General features: G+C 29.8%; 1 protein-coding gene and 1 long non-coding RNA gene across 2 annotated transcripts in view; one reads left to right on the forward strand and one right to left on the reverse strand.

Moving 5' to 3' along the window:
- Positions 1-1,161: 1,161 nt before the first annotated feature.
- Positions 1,162-15,899, forward strand: part of LOC126897466 (uncharacterized) — a 169,952-nt gene continuing 155,214 nt past the window's right edge. The window contains exon 1 of the mRNA XM_050671092.1: positions 1,162-1,175. Coding sequence (XP_050527049.1) covers positions 1,173-1,175 — 3 coding nt within the window. The 5' untranslated portion in view covers positions 1,162-1,172. The remainder of the gene's footprint in view (positions 1,176-15,899) is intronic.
- On the reverse strand, positions 5,343-6,768 carry LOC126897480 (uncharacterized). Its single transcript, XR_007702111.1, has 3 exons — positions 6,651-6,768; positions 5,937-6,191; positions 5,343-5,455 (listed from the first exon to the last, which is right to left on the reverse strand). It is a non-coding gene; the product is annotated as an uncharacterized LOC126897480 (long non-coding RNA).

Raw genomic sequence — 15,899 nt, forward strand, 5'->3', positions numbered from 1 at the left:
AACATTTAATTATTAAAATGAGTACAATTTAAAATAGATCAATAGTAAAATGTAATAAGTATACAGATGACATTTGTTTTCCAGTTCATTGCAATTATATAATAATAATTCAATTATAACGTTATCTTTTGTAATAATAGTATAAATAAAATTGTGTTATGAAGTTGAAGGCTATTTTGTGTATCTATAATATAGAATTTTATATTTATGTCAAACTCCAATACACTAATTATACTCTAAATATTGAAAACATATATATTATAGTATTATCACACCAAAAATTACAGACAATTAGAAAAACATGTCCAGTAATATAATATCATAATTCTTTGTTATCCTATTATACGACTATAAAAAAATGAAATTAAGTTGTGTATTCAAAAATATACTTTATAATAACCATAAATTATTATTTAACACAACAGGTATGGAAACACATAACTTTACAATTATTAAGATACAAATTGTCAATTATCAATGAATTTAAACAAAATTTTCAGGGTGCTTTTAGAATGACTGTTCAAAAGTTACGTGTGTAGTCTGGTTAAGCTCCACGTAGCCTATAATCACCCAATCCCCCCTCTCATAGATTGTCTTATTACAGTCATAGCAGTCGTGTCCGGCACTATGGGCACCTAGTCATTACGACGTGTATGTGTTTGTGTCTTTGTGCAAGTCTGGTTAAAAGTTTTAAATCGAACAACGCTGCCTGCAATGAACGTTAGTAAAAAAATTTTTAAACGTTCATGGAATGTTGAAAAAAATTATATCATCGTCACCTAGCTTTATCATTTAAAAACACAATTTAAGAGTTGGAAATCATTTAGTAATTTTCAAGCATTGTCAAAATTTTTAATATTTTATTTTTTAATAAGATTATAATAAAATTTTACTATAAAATTCTTAAAATCACTTTATAATTAAATTTAACAAGATTTAGTGTCGGTTGAATGCTATTAAAACATGTATTTGAAGTACATATAATAATCATAATTAAATAGAAGCTATGAGTCAAAACAAATAAATAACATATTTTTCCCGGAATAAAAATGGATTTACTTATTTTAAAGTAATTACACATTTTATATTTCATTAAACTATATTACACTCTATAATTTAAAAACTTAAATAGGACATAGCCTATTGAAATCCAACACCAAAAAATTCATAAAATGGTATCTATTCTGCATAAATTCATGATATAAATTTTATGTAATAATTTAATAATTTTTTTTCAGAATTCACTTACTTTATGTATGATTGTATTAGTATTAGCTGTTGATTTCACCTTAGCAACGTCTAGTAATAAAAATATTTAATCTTATTGTTTTATAGTCATAGAATTTGAATTTACACCCATAAATTTATTAGAATTAATAAAATAAAATAAATTATATCTACAGTATAGATCACTATTTTAAGCGATAGAAAAAGTATATATAAAGGGTGATTTTTTTATCATAACCCACTCAACTACTTGCAGAATAATAATAATTTAAACATTTTTTTTTTTATTATCTCTAGTTACACATTATTCTTGAATTTTTAACTATGTAATACTTTTTAAGTTCATCCCTTATGCCTTGGAAGGGGGTCAACTTTGTTTTTTTAAATGGTAACACATATTTTTAATTTAATAAAATGTTTGAGTTTTTAATTTAATAGTAAATGGCATTTGAATTTTTAATATAACTTAATTCGTTTATTAGATATAATCATTTAAAGTTTCAAATTTTTGAATTAATATACAGGTATAATACACAAGGGATTACAAATACAGGTAGCTAATTGGTTTTTTATAACATCGATATTAGCAGGTACACAGCATTGTTATTATCAATGATAGTAAGGCACATTGTTATGAGTTTATAAATACACTAACTGACAATACAGAAAGTATATCTATTGATAATCATAATTGATAATAAACAATCCGTGACTGAGACAGCAATGTCATAAAAATCCAATTAACTACCTGTATTTACAATCCCATGTGTATTATACATGTATATTAACTCAAAATTTTGAAACTTTAAATGTTTATATCTAATAAGCTAATAAAGTTATATTAAAAATTCAAATGCCATTTACCATTAAATTAAAAACTCAAACATTTTATTAAATTAAAAATATGTGTTACCATTTAAAAAAACAAAGTTGACCCCCTTCCAAGGCATAAGGGATGAACTTAAAAAGTATTACATAGTTAAAAATTCAAGAATAATGTGTAACTAAAGATAATAAAACAAAAAAAGGTTTAAATTATTATTATTCTGCGAGTAATTGAGTGGGTTATGATAAAAAAATCACCCTGTATACAAAAAAAAAAAAAAAAAAGAAATCACGGCAAAATAAAATCTATTGCTTTTCGGCTTCGCATCGAAACTAATAAATTATAAATACACTTTTCTTTTTGGTCATTACTATAAATTATTAATAATTTCTGAAACTTTGAAAGGTACTATAGAATTAGTTATTTTCACAATCCAAGAGTGTAAAACATATATTTGTAATATGAACAAACATTTAAAGTAAATTTGTAACAAATAAATGGATAACTAGCAAATTAAAATTAATTTAATTTTAATAAATCTTCTAATTCCAAGCAATTTTTATCCTGTACTTTTATTCTATAATTTTCTTATGCATAAATGAGTTAAAAAAAAAAATCGTTTTTTCTATATTGAAAATGTAACTCTACTTAAATGATTAACTGATTAAATTTAATTGTTTTCAGATATTAACAATGATACAATGGGTACAATTTTCTTATAATTTTAATTAAATTATTCTAATTAATTACATGATATGAATTTTTTTACCAAACTGGGAGAATATGCTCTTATATTCATGTCTTTAATTAAATTTTAAATGTATTTTGAACAAATTTGAATTCATATAAACCGGATAGAATATGAATTTGATTTTGATAAAAATGTATTTAGTATTAAATTGATAATTAACTGATAATTGTTGTTATTATGGTCCTTAGTTAATTGATTCTAATTAAAAATGATTAGACGATTACTTAATTATACTATTTAATATTTTATAACTTTTAATATTTATTTAAAAGAAAAATGATTAAATCAAGTTTCATTTGTTTAGTGTAATTTCAATTTAGATTTATATTTTCTTTTGATTATAGGAGAAAATATATTAAGTAAGTATAATCTAAAGAAATATTTTTCATAAAAATACATATATTTTATAAGTATTATCTTATTTAAGTTGATATTTTATAGGTTGTATTTCTTGTAATAGAATAAACAATTTACAGCAAGCTTACAAACCGTGTCTTCACATATATTGTCAAACATGTAAACCTTTGTTTTGTGTTATATGTGATAAATATATCCCATATGGTAATATTATTGATATTAAATATGAGATCTAAATGCACCAATAACATTTATAATTTATTCTGTAAATTTAAATAGAACAATATTCTCTATTACTTTTTTAATAGCTTTAAGAATAAGACACTTGGTCTATCGCATATGTATTCAATGTAGTTTATTATGTTTCTTATGTGATATTACAACAATAAGTATCGCCATTATAATCCTCGGAGGAGGATTCATTCTTTCTAACGTTATCCTCTCTAATATATTTAATTTATCGTGTAATTGTTCAGATAAAATGTACTCTTCCTTTATTTATTTTCAAAAACCTTATTACCATTAATAGAATTTCTATAGATTTCTTGAATCTTCGACTAACATTAAAAATAATGTAGTGAATCAACAATAGACTTTNTCTTGAATCTTCGACTAACATTAAAAATAATGTAGTGAATCAACAATAGACTTTTGATGACTGAATGTAGAGTGAGCTCGATTTTCACATCCTATTCGTAGTGGTAATATTAATTATATTTGATTTATCAAACATACAATCTAATAAACTATACTATAAAATCACAAGCTACACATGTGACTTATAGATTCAATGACATACATAATGTTTAATTCATGTTTATATTTTGTTTTGATATAGTATACAATTTATGTAAGTAAAAATTAAATAATAATCTCTTATAAAAATGTATAAAATTAATCAGTATTGTCACACTTAAATAACTAAAACACTAGGTTAAAAATTATTTTTCAAAAATTAAAAATGTTAAAATTTAATAAACTTTTCAAATTTAAAAACATTTTTATTATACTATAAATAATAATAAATTTACTATTTAAAGTCTGTTCAAAGTGTCAAAAAACATCCAATCTAGTCAAGAAGTCCGATAAAATATACTGCAAGAAGTGTAAGAAATTAGGTAATATACATTATATATAGTGTTCATTAAGTAAGGAAGCGGGTTTCTATTTTTCTCATTGTTCGTAAATATAAACCGATTTCCTTACTGAACAGCCTGTATATTTTAAAATTTAATTACTTAGAATAAAATATAATAGATTTAAACTTGCATTCATATTAATATTGTAGGTATATAATACATAAATATATTATATACCTATATTATAGGGGTAATCAATGTTATCAACCCTGATAAAACGATTAGTGAACATTTTCGTTAATAGTTCATAATAATATTAGTACCACATTATAGGAATGTCTAAATATTGGAATGAAACGTCATGTTGGAAAATATCCATATAAAAATTAAATTAAACATGAAGTTCTATTTTGATAAACCCATTTAAATTAATATCGAAAATATCGCAATACTTTAAAACAATATCGATATAAAATTTTACTAAAAAAATAATAAAATTATATCAATATTCTATAGTCAATCTCAACTGTATTATATTATAATAACATGCAAACATATTTATTAAATAACGAATCATTTTCGATGATTCGTCTAATAAATCATAAAATTGATAATCAGGGTTCAAACAAAAGTATTTATAAAGTTTTTTTTAGTCATTAAGGTTAAATTATTGATAAATAGATATACGTGCATATTTTTCTTAAATAATTATTATTAATAAAGAATTTAGCTAAGGAGGATCACTCAACTAATAAAAAATATTTCTTTGATACAGTATAACCTGTAGTAAATTTGTATTAAATTAAATATCTTGTGAGAGACTTCAAAAAAAATAAAAAAATTTCTTAAATCCCTAGTCTTGTTAATAACGCAAACATTATTCAATAATTATTATTATTAAGTATAATTAGAAACTAATTAGCACCTGTATTTATAAACCCTTGTGTATTGTACGTGTATATTAATTCAAAAATTAAAAAAAAAAAAATTTTTAAATTATATTTATTCTGTAAGTTATTGAGTGGGTTATGATAAAAAAATCAGCCTGTATATATATATATATATATTATTTTTTTTTTTTCAATAAATAAAAAAAAATAGCTAAAATTAATTTTAGAACGTATAATAAATGTATAAATAATTATATGTGTAAACCTAGATAATGTCCTATCAGAGATCGAAGCTTCGTCGTCCAGACAAAATATTGTAGTGAATCTAAAAAAGAAAATATAATAATTTATTGTAGTAATAAAGGGGGGTATTATTACTTGTATTAATTTAGAGAGTACTTTGATAGTTACTTAGAAGAAATAAATTAAATAGAATATGAAGGGATTTGGATTCTTATTTGATCCACTACTTTATTGTATTAATAATATTATTACTCGGGGTATGAGTACGAGGGTCTGTAAGAAAGATAGAAGATGATAGAAAAATAAAGTGATCTTTATTTTATTAACATGAGATTCATTATAATTAATTATCAATTTTTTAAATATCAATAATGCCACGAGTTTTGAGAGTTATCAATGATAGGTGGGATTGAGTCACCTCGTGTGTCTACTCAGAGTGGTATGGTGGCTATACATATGAACCTCCAACCTAATTCCTAAAATAGACACGTATCAACGATATAACTCTGCCAACTAACTCTGTACAAACATTATAGATTTTTAACGCATAAAACATCACATACCACTTTCCTGCACATCTCAGACATCAATATCTCTTTTTATGGTGATAAGCCTTAAATATTAATTGACACCAACGTCAAACTTGGCCATGAAAAGGGTCGTTTTACCACTTGACCGTGGATGATAGAATTGGTCAGCGAATTTTGCATTGTATAAGTATTCCGTTGGAATCTTGATATATGCTGCATTCCCTGTTTCCAGGGGCACCGCTTGAAGGTTTCTACCCCACCCACATAAGTCATATCGAACATATATGTCTATTTAAGATGATTAATAAATGTTTATTAAATTAATTTAACAAAAATGAAATTTCTACTAATTAACGAAAACAGTTTAAGACAGTATGAATTTTTATTTTCATTCTAGATGATGTCCCCAATAAATTTATAAATTACAATCAAGATAATGAAGGCGACAGCACAAATAAAATAAAAGTCACACTTGATAGTAACGGAAAACCATTGTAGGCAAAGATTTTAAAATTATTTCTATCTTTACGTTCTAATATTAAAATTTTTTTACAGTTACGATTTTTTGGAAGTAAACGATGATTAGTCATAGAAATATTTGAAAACAAAATATATGAGTACAATATTTGAAAACCTTAACATCTAACTAAAAGTTTGATACAATTCATGCGTTAAATTACATAATTTCATATTATAAATATAAATATAATATTAAATATAAATTTCATTTGAATTTTTAATAATTACCAGTGTTGAGCATAAGTAACAAAATAAATTCTAGTTACGATACAAGTAACTCACAGTCGGTCACAGACTGCGGCTGTGTTCATTGACATCAGTTGTACTTATTTTAATAAATTATTGATAAAGGTCTAGATCAGCGATACTCAACATGCGGCCCGCGGTCTGCATGCGACCCACCAATGGTTTTTATGTGGCCCAAACAGAACTCATTGAATGATAAAAAAATATACATTCAAAACTAATATTATAAGATATACAATAGGTATTACCAAAAAATTAATTTGTGTCGTACGCGGTTGTGATAAGTATGATTATTTTTCGGAATTTTTACTATTAATAACGTTTTTGATGTATTTTATCTTATCTCTAAACTGGTCTTGGCTAGTATATAAATACGCATTATGATTATAGAAGCAGTCACATTGTAGTTGTGTATTGGCGTATGTGTCGTATTTATTTTATTTGAATCATTAATTATATATATATATTTGTTGTGACATTATGGTAGGCGTATCTTTGAAAAACAAACGAAAAATATCTGAAGAAAATAGAATTTTTCAAACAGTTGGGAAGAAGAATATTTTGTTGTACTAAATAAAAAGGATTCAGCTACTTGTTTAATCTGTCGAGAAAGTATTATATTTAAAAAATATAATATTATTCGTCACTATAATAAAAAACACGAATCATTTAATAGTACTTATAATCCCGGATCTTTGATAAGACATGAAAAATTAACTTTTTTCAAGAAGTCCTTGCAACAACAGCAAAGTGTTATGTCAGAGGTGGTATCATAAGATGCAGCTGTCACAACTGCATCATACGAAATTTGTTACATACTCAGTAAGCATTTAAAACCATTCCCTGACGCTGAAATAGTGAAAGAATGTTTTATAAATGCTTCCTCCTTATATTTGATAGATTTAGCAATAAAAATCAAATAATATCAGAAATTAAAAAAATGCACAGCTTTCTGATTCTACTTGCATTAGGCGCTTAAACATATTTCTAAACATATTTATATCCGTATTATTGAAGACTTAAAAAATTGTAAATTTTTTAGTTTAGCATTTGATTCTAGCACTGATATTTCAGCCACATCACAATGTTCTATTTTTATTAGATATTGTACTGAACAAAATTCTATTAATTATAAGTTAATATAAGTTGTTAAATGTAATTTGAATTTTTAATGATTACCAGTGTTGAGCATAGGTTAACAAAATAAAATCTATTTAAGATAAATGTAACTCGCAGTCGATCTCAGACTGCGATGANTATAAGTTAATATAAGTTGTTAAATGTAATTTGAATTTTTAATGATTACCAGTGTTGAGCATAGGTTAACAAAATAAAATCTATCTAAGATAAATGTAACTCGCAGTCGATCTCAGACTGCGATGATGTTCATTGACATCAGTATATAATGTGTAGTATATTACATAGTAATTTGTTTTAGTTTCAACAATTACAGTTGAATACAGTTGTAAGAAAAATATATATGTAGTGTATATTGTTCTTGCTTATTTATAAATAGATAAAAATAAGTTTGGGAATGTTATTTATGCCTTTTTAACACATTGATGAACAAAATCATATGTTANTACATAGTAATTTGTTTTAGTTTCAACAATTACAGTTGAATACAGTTGTAAGAAAAATATATATGTAGTGTATATTGTTCTTGACGTCTGGGGTCACTTTTAAATATTACTGCTATAACAGTGGTATAAAAACTATTCTAAAAAGGTCATTACTGATATAGCAGTAATATTTTCAATGATTCTTATGAAGGAGGAAGTTGTTCTGACCTCATGCATCTCATAAACCAGTGTTTGTAAAATACCATGTAATTAACTGTCCATCAACGTGTTAATTACGTTGTCCACCAATGTAATATTCATAACTTAAATAAAATTTAAATAAAGGTACATTTTGCGAAAAGCTATCCAGTACATACAGACTTACAAAGATATTCTGAATTAGTATGTCTAATCATAAAAAGATATCTCATGGCAACGTTTACATTTGTCTGACGATGCAATATTCCTTAAAACAAGTGTATAGCTATGACTAAATAACAAATATAATTTGTATATAATGTGTATCAGATAGCCTTTAGCTGCCACAGAGTTCACATGTCTCGTGTTTCGCTACCGTTATTTTTATGCTATAACTTAATGTTAAATTTATCATTTTATACAAATCAGTTTTGTTTAAAATATTTAAATCAACGAATTCAAGATATAAGAAAAATATTAACATCATAGTGATCCTTCGGGATTTAGGTAAGAGTTTAATATTTCACTACTTGCCTCAAAAAGAGTAATAGTAATCGTAGTCCGCCAACGACGCCGTTGTCTAGAATTAGTAACGTTCCGATAACTCCGATATCTATTGTAAATCGTTCTCAAATAATCAGCAATACAAAAGACAAACAAAAAACTACTACTGCCGAGTCCAATGACGACTGGATAACCGTTTTATCATCTAATAAAAGACCACATACACATTCACCCGGATCCTCTCCAATAGCAAAACACAGTGGTACTTTCAATAATAATATCAAAGTACTAAACCGGTTCACACCTCTTCAAACAAGTTAAGATAACATAGAAACAGTACCAACAAATCAACTCACCCCGCACAAACCACCGCTTATAATCATAAAATCTGATTTAAACTACGTTAACTATTTCGAGGCTATTAAAAAAATTATTGATATCGATGAGTTTACTTGTAAAAGTAACGCTTCATGTTTAAAACTTCAAATAAAAACCCCTGACTCATTTAGAAAAATTGTACGAGTACTTTTACAAAAAAATATTGATTTCCATACATATCAAGTCAAACAAGACAAACCATTTCGCGTTGTACAAAAAATTTGCACTATTCCATAGACCCCAAAATTATTCAGAATGAATTAACTGAACTTGGTTTTAAAGTTAAACAAGTCGTTAATGCCCTGCAAAGATTCACCAAAAAACCACTTTCTATGTTTTTTGTCGACCTTGAACCTGACACAAACAATAATGAAGTATTTAAAATTGATACTATTTATCATTCAAAAATAAAATTTGAAGAACTTATACCTAGTAATAATCCAGTACAATGCCTCCGATGCCAAAATTTTGGATACACCAAAAAATATTATAACCACGAACCCCGCTGTGTCAAATGTGACGAATCAAATTTGTCAAATATTTGTCAAAAAACTAAAAACCAACCGCCCAAATGTGTATTATGTGGAGGAGCTCATCTAGTGAATTACAGAGGTTGCCCCGTGTATAAAAATGAACAACAACGGAAAACGCCCAATCCAAAATCTCAAAATAGCAATCAACCTTTTGGTCATAAGAATTTATACAATGTACAGGTCCCCACTAGTAACACCCAATTAGAAAACACTAATGTGTATGAACCAAACACACACAAATTGTAAACAAAAGTATCTCAACAGACCAACTATTCAAACAAGTAAAATATAGAAACAACTAATACAAATAACAATGAACTTTCCTCATTCTGAAATGACTTAAAATCCTTAATTAATCTTTTGATATCCTTACTAACCACTGTAATTAATAAAATTATTTTAAAAAATGACTAAAATGCCTACATAAAAAAAAACTATCATCAAAATACTACTTTGGAACGCAATAGTCTATATCAACACAAAAATGAATTTCAAACTGTACTTAACCATAACAAAATAGACATAGCACTGATAAGTGAAACTCATTTTACTGACAATAATTACTTTAACATTTACTACTACACTATGTATAAAACTAACCACCCTGACGGCACTGCTCATGCTGGGGCCGCCATTTACATTTCAAAAAAACATACAACACGATGAAATAAGTCCGTACCAAGAATTATATATACAAGCTTCAAGTGTGTCTATAAAAATCAATAGCATACCAATCACTATATCAGCGTTATATTGCCCTCCAAATTATAATAGTATACGTCAAGATGGCTTCCAGCAGTTTTTCAACTCCCTAAGTAACTCATTTATAACGGGAGGGGACTTCAACACCCAACATCCAAGGTTGGGCAGTTTTGGTAATAATCAAAGAGGAAGACATTTGCTTACAGTTATCAACAATAAACATTATTCAACTATTTCACCAACAGGACCAACTTACTGGCCTACCCACGTAAACCGAAACCGTGATATACTCGAATTTTTTGTAACAAATTATCCAAACCAGCTAAGTACAAGCATAGAAAATATTTGTGGCATCACCAGCGACCACTCACCTGTTATATTCACTATTGGTGGCGAAGTTTCTTATAATACAAAACCATCATTCAAAAAAGGACCCATTAGCTGGAATAAATTCAAAATCAATTTGGATAAAAATAATAACTTGAAAATTCCACTTAAAACCCATGAAGATATCGAAAACGCGGCTCAAAACTTTGTCTCACTAATTAAGAACTCAGCAAACAGTTCATCCTCATTAACCCTTATGTGACTGGAAAGGTACCCGGGTACCTTTTCAGTTTTTAAATTTATTTTTCTTCTAAATATTTAGTATGTATGGTTAGTCCTTCTGTGACATCTCTAAATAGCATGTATAGTTAACAAATTTATATTTTGTATTTGAAAAGTATATAATTTATTGTACTTAAAATAGCGTTGTTAATTTTACACCTTATAAGGACGTAGTAGGTACCTGGGTACCTCTATATATTGTATTTAAATGTAGGTTTTATTGATACAAAAAAAAGTTAAATTACCATTGATAAATATTTTTACTGGACATCATTAAAATAGATACAAATATTAAGAGAACAAAAATGTTATTTTTGCATATTTAGTAAGTATTATGACATATTTAGGTTTTTTGTTAATTGCAAGTTTCGCAAAATGATTTGTTTATTGAGTGTTCATTGCAAATAGGCTTTGAGCAAGTTGAACAAGCTTTTCGAGTTTTCCGTTGCTTATAACCCAATTCTCGACATACTAAGCAACTTCCAACTATTTGAATACGTCCTGAAGCATCACGAGGTGGTTCATTTTTAGGAATAGCAATTATCTGTTGTATTGGCCGTCCGAGAACCATTTCCATTGAATTACGAGTATATCGATTTCCTACTACTTTAGGTATGGAGGTTCGAATTTCTATTGCAGGCATACATAATTGATTTGCAAGCTCTTTCAAAAATTTTCGGCGTCGATCAGTTGTGTTAAACCTTTGATTGTGTTCCATATATATAATATATGCAGATAAAGCAGCAATATCAATCATGTTGAAAAAAAATGCAAGTGGCCAACGATTAGTTCTTCGCTTTACTGTGTATTCTGTTAACATTTTATCCATTGTATCTACTCCTCCTTTTGTCTGATTATAATATTTTATAATTTCTGGTTTAGCGGTAGCAGCTTGCATTATGTCGGCTGTCATATGCATTGTAGATAAAAGAATAACCGATTTATTTATTTTTGGAACATAAGAACAAAGAGTTAAATCTTTTCTAAATACAAAATTTGTAGAATGTAACGCTCTGGCTTTTGATGGAAGCATTTTGGGAGGCAAGAATCTTTTATTTTTTCTGACAGTACCAACCAATGTCATATTCCAAGAGTTTAATGTAGTAGCCAATTGCATACTTGTAAAAAAGTTGTCTGTAGTCACATTTCGTCCAGAACCTTTATACATCGCAACTAAGTCTAGAACTGTACGTTCACCAATATTTACTTGACGTTTACCATCTTGTGATTTGCCTGTGTAAATTTTACCATGCAAAGGGTAAGCATTTGCTGCATCGCAAGCCCAAAAAACCTTTATTCCATATTTTGCAGATTTAGATGGAATGTACTGTGTAAATTTTGTGTGTCCTCTGTAAGGAAATAATTGTTCGTCTACTGTTATATTTTCTGTAGGTTTATAATTTTTATGTAAGTTTTGATTGAGCATGTCCAAATATCACGAATCGATGCAGCTTTGTCTGTTGTAATACGTATATTACGAGTGTTTACATTATCATAACGAATAAACCTTAGCAACATTTTGAATCAATCTCGAGACATTGCAGCTCGAATGAGAGGTAACGAGTCTAATTTCCTCATTTCTGATACATGTTCTTTATTAGATATATGTACACCAGATACGAGAAGAATTACATATAATAAGGTATAAAAGTGATAGACTGACGACAATGAAATAATTTACCGGAAAAGCACAGATAACTATATTGTAGGTACCCGGGTAACTACACCGTCATAAGAAGTTGTTTTTTTTTTCAGTCACATAAAGGTTAAGTAAGAGTAATGGTAGAAACGAAGTAAAACAGCCAGTTTATATAGGAGCTCTTATCAGTGAGAATAGAAGAATAAGGTCTATTTGGCAAAACACTCGTTACCCCTCGTTCAAACAACTCTATAACAAACTAGCTAATAACCTAAAAAACCCAGGCACGCAGATATGGGTGGGCCTCCCGTTAGCTGTGCTCTCACTGTGGTGGAATCGGGCTCTACGGGGCTACGAGCTGCTGCAGTGGGCGCAGTTCCCTTGCTCGGGGAATCGGGCGCGTCCTCAGGTTGCGGATAGAGGAACGGCCTGCAGATATGCAGGTTAGCCGCGAAATAAGCAGTCCATTAATTTGGACTGACGAATAAGCGGTCGCGGACAGCGAGCCCCTCGTTCGCTCGTTAACCCTGCAGATATGTAGGGTAGCCGTGACATAAGCCACTCCCAGAGTGGACGAATAAGCGGTAGCGATCGAGGGTAATTTCATAACGGGCGGGTGGGCCCGATAGCCTGGTAAGGCGACCACCTAGGTGAAGGTAACACCGAAAACAAATCCCCTGGCGGCAGGTAAAACGCAGGGAAGGACACCCGTAAAACCAAATATGGAAGGAAACCATTTAAAAAAAACGGTTACCGCGCCAGGAGAATCGGAGTCTCCAGGGCCGGCTGGGAAAGGTGTCGCTACAGGCCTAACCCGGTCGTCATCCAGCGACTGTACCAGAACCGTGGGACTGGTGAGGCAGGGTCCAGGGGGCGTTCGCGCCCAAGTAACTGTCGGAGGGTGTGCCAAGCAGGCACCCTCCAGTGACCTCCGGGTCACTGAGGTAACTGCTGGTGGCTTTGCTACCGTCACGGAGATGGTGGACGAATGAGAAGGCGTACGCGATCGCTTCCGCGATGATGTGCCGCTGACCCATTCGGAGTTCACTCGATGGAGCCGATTGCTGCTCGACATGAAGGCTGGAGAATTGTCGCTGGAACCGTTTCCTTGTGGTCAATTCAGGACGGCCAAATTGTTCTGTAGTTCAGTGTCCACAATCCTGAAGCTTATGCAGAAGGACCTGGACGACGGGCGTTCCTTTGCCCCGGAAAGGGACAAGGAATACGACCCGTTAGAAGGTGTAGAAGACATCGAGCAGAGGGCGGAGATCATCGATGGATGCATTACTAGTCGTCAAGGGGAAGCTGCGGCGGAACGTCTTATTGGCGTCACCCGCCTGGTCGCCTCTGAGCTCCTATCCCGCTACAATNCGCCTCTGAGCTCTTATCCCGCTACAACGATAGCGGGATAATGAGGACCATGGGTCGCGGCCTTCAACAGGCCGCAGAGTACATGATGTACGCTGAGAAGCAGGAAGTCTCGTCATCTCCTGATGCTGCGGCATCGGCAGAAGAGGACGAGATGATGCGGACAGGCGACCGTGGTGGAAACGCTGAACCCTCCCCTGGGGAAGGCTCATCGACTCGCCAGCGAGCGGACTCGCCCGCGCTGAGTCCTCTACCGGAAAGTTCTCCCCCATTGCGCCATCCTGGCAAGAGGAGGGCGCCTCTGGGGGAAGAAGAGGAGAGCGACGACGAGGCCACGTTCGATGTCGGCCTCAACCACGTTGTCGTTCTCGCCAGAACCACTGAGGTCGAGGGGAGTCTGATGAACGAGGTCCCGGGCACACAANAATTTGCAAAAACTGGGTTTGCTAATTTATGATACGACGCTAAGTATATACATTAATAATTAATAATTATACCACATTGTTATTATCTATACATATAAATAAGAGCATTAGTATGCTTGAAATATAGTTATTTCAATAGTATTAATTGTTAAAATGAAAAAATAACAATGAATATTATAATTATGATAACATTTAATTATAATAATTAAATTAGGTACAAATTAAATTTAAATAATTTGTGACATTATATAAATAATTAATTTTTTTATCATTATACTGGATTTTAAGGACTTGTGCAATGAAGTATTAGGCTAAAATAATTATAACTTTTCGAAAAGGCGTTAATAATAAATTTATATATCAAGAGTCTGGCGGCGAAACGGTCAGCGGCGAATAGTCCGGCGGCGAAATGTCCTAGACCCATTTTTTATACCTATGACTAGCGGTATTATATTTTAAGTCGTACCCCTACCTCTAGCACCCACGAGCTACAACTGGCTATCGATATATGTCCCAAGATATTTATTAAAGATATTANACATATAAATAAGAGCATTAGTATGCTAAAGATATTATTTTTGTGTTTCAATACTAAATAATTGCAAAATAAAATTTAGAACTTTGATTGTAGATTATATTCAATAGAACTATATTTTATACTGTTACTTTTTATACTTTTAAATATTTATGTATGTATTTGCCACAAGTCTCCAAGCCTAATTATTAATATAATTTTTTTTTCAGCGATTATAAAGAATAATACAACGAAAATCATTTATAAGTCGTTATTCAATTGTTTAAATATAAAAACAATTCATCATAACTATAATCGTATGGGAGATATACAATGACAAGGTTTAGAATTATTGCTTAATTTTTTGAGAAGATTCTCAATAAAACTAAATTTACAACATCCTTAGTGAATTCAAAGATAAAATCTTGCAGGTGTTTAATTTTTCAATATACTATTTTAGAATTTGACGAGTTACTCTATTGACCAAGAAGTTAAGCATTCATTCAATTGTAAAATACACAAATACAACAATTATGTGAAGAAATTTAATTTATTAGTATGTTGTATTATTAAAAAAAAGTACCCTAATTATAATCGTTTTCACATGTTGATTAATTGTGAAACAAAATATCTGAATATAGTACATATTCGCAGTCTAAATAACAACTTTAATAAACTGAAAAAAGTTAATTGAATTGATTATTTGCTAAAATTGAAGAATTTAAAAATTAATTGCAACTATAACACCTATAACGGTATCCTTAATACTCCAGAACTCTAGGTACGAAATTCTTATCAC

This window comes from Daktulosphaira vitifoliae, unplaced genomic scaffold (genome assembly GCF_025091365.1).
Source record: "Daktulosphaira vitifoliae isolate Bord-2020 unplaced genomic scaffold, ASM2509136v1 Scaffold_2, whole genome shotgun sequence".
NCBI lineage: Eukaryota > Metazoa > Arthropoda > Insecta > Hemiptera > Phylloxeridae > Daktulosphaira > Daktulosphaira vitifoliae.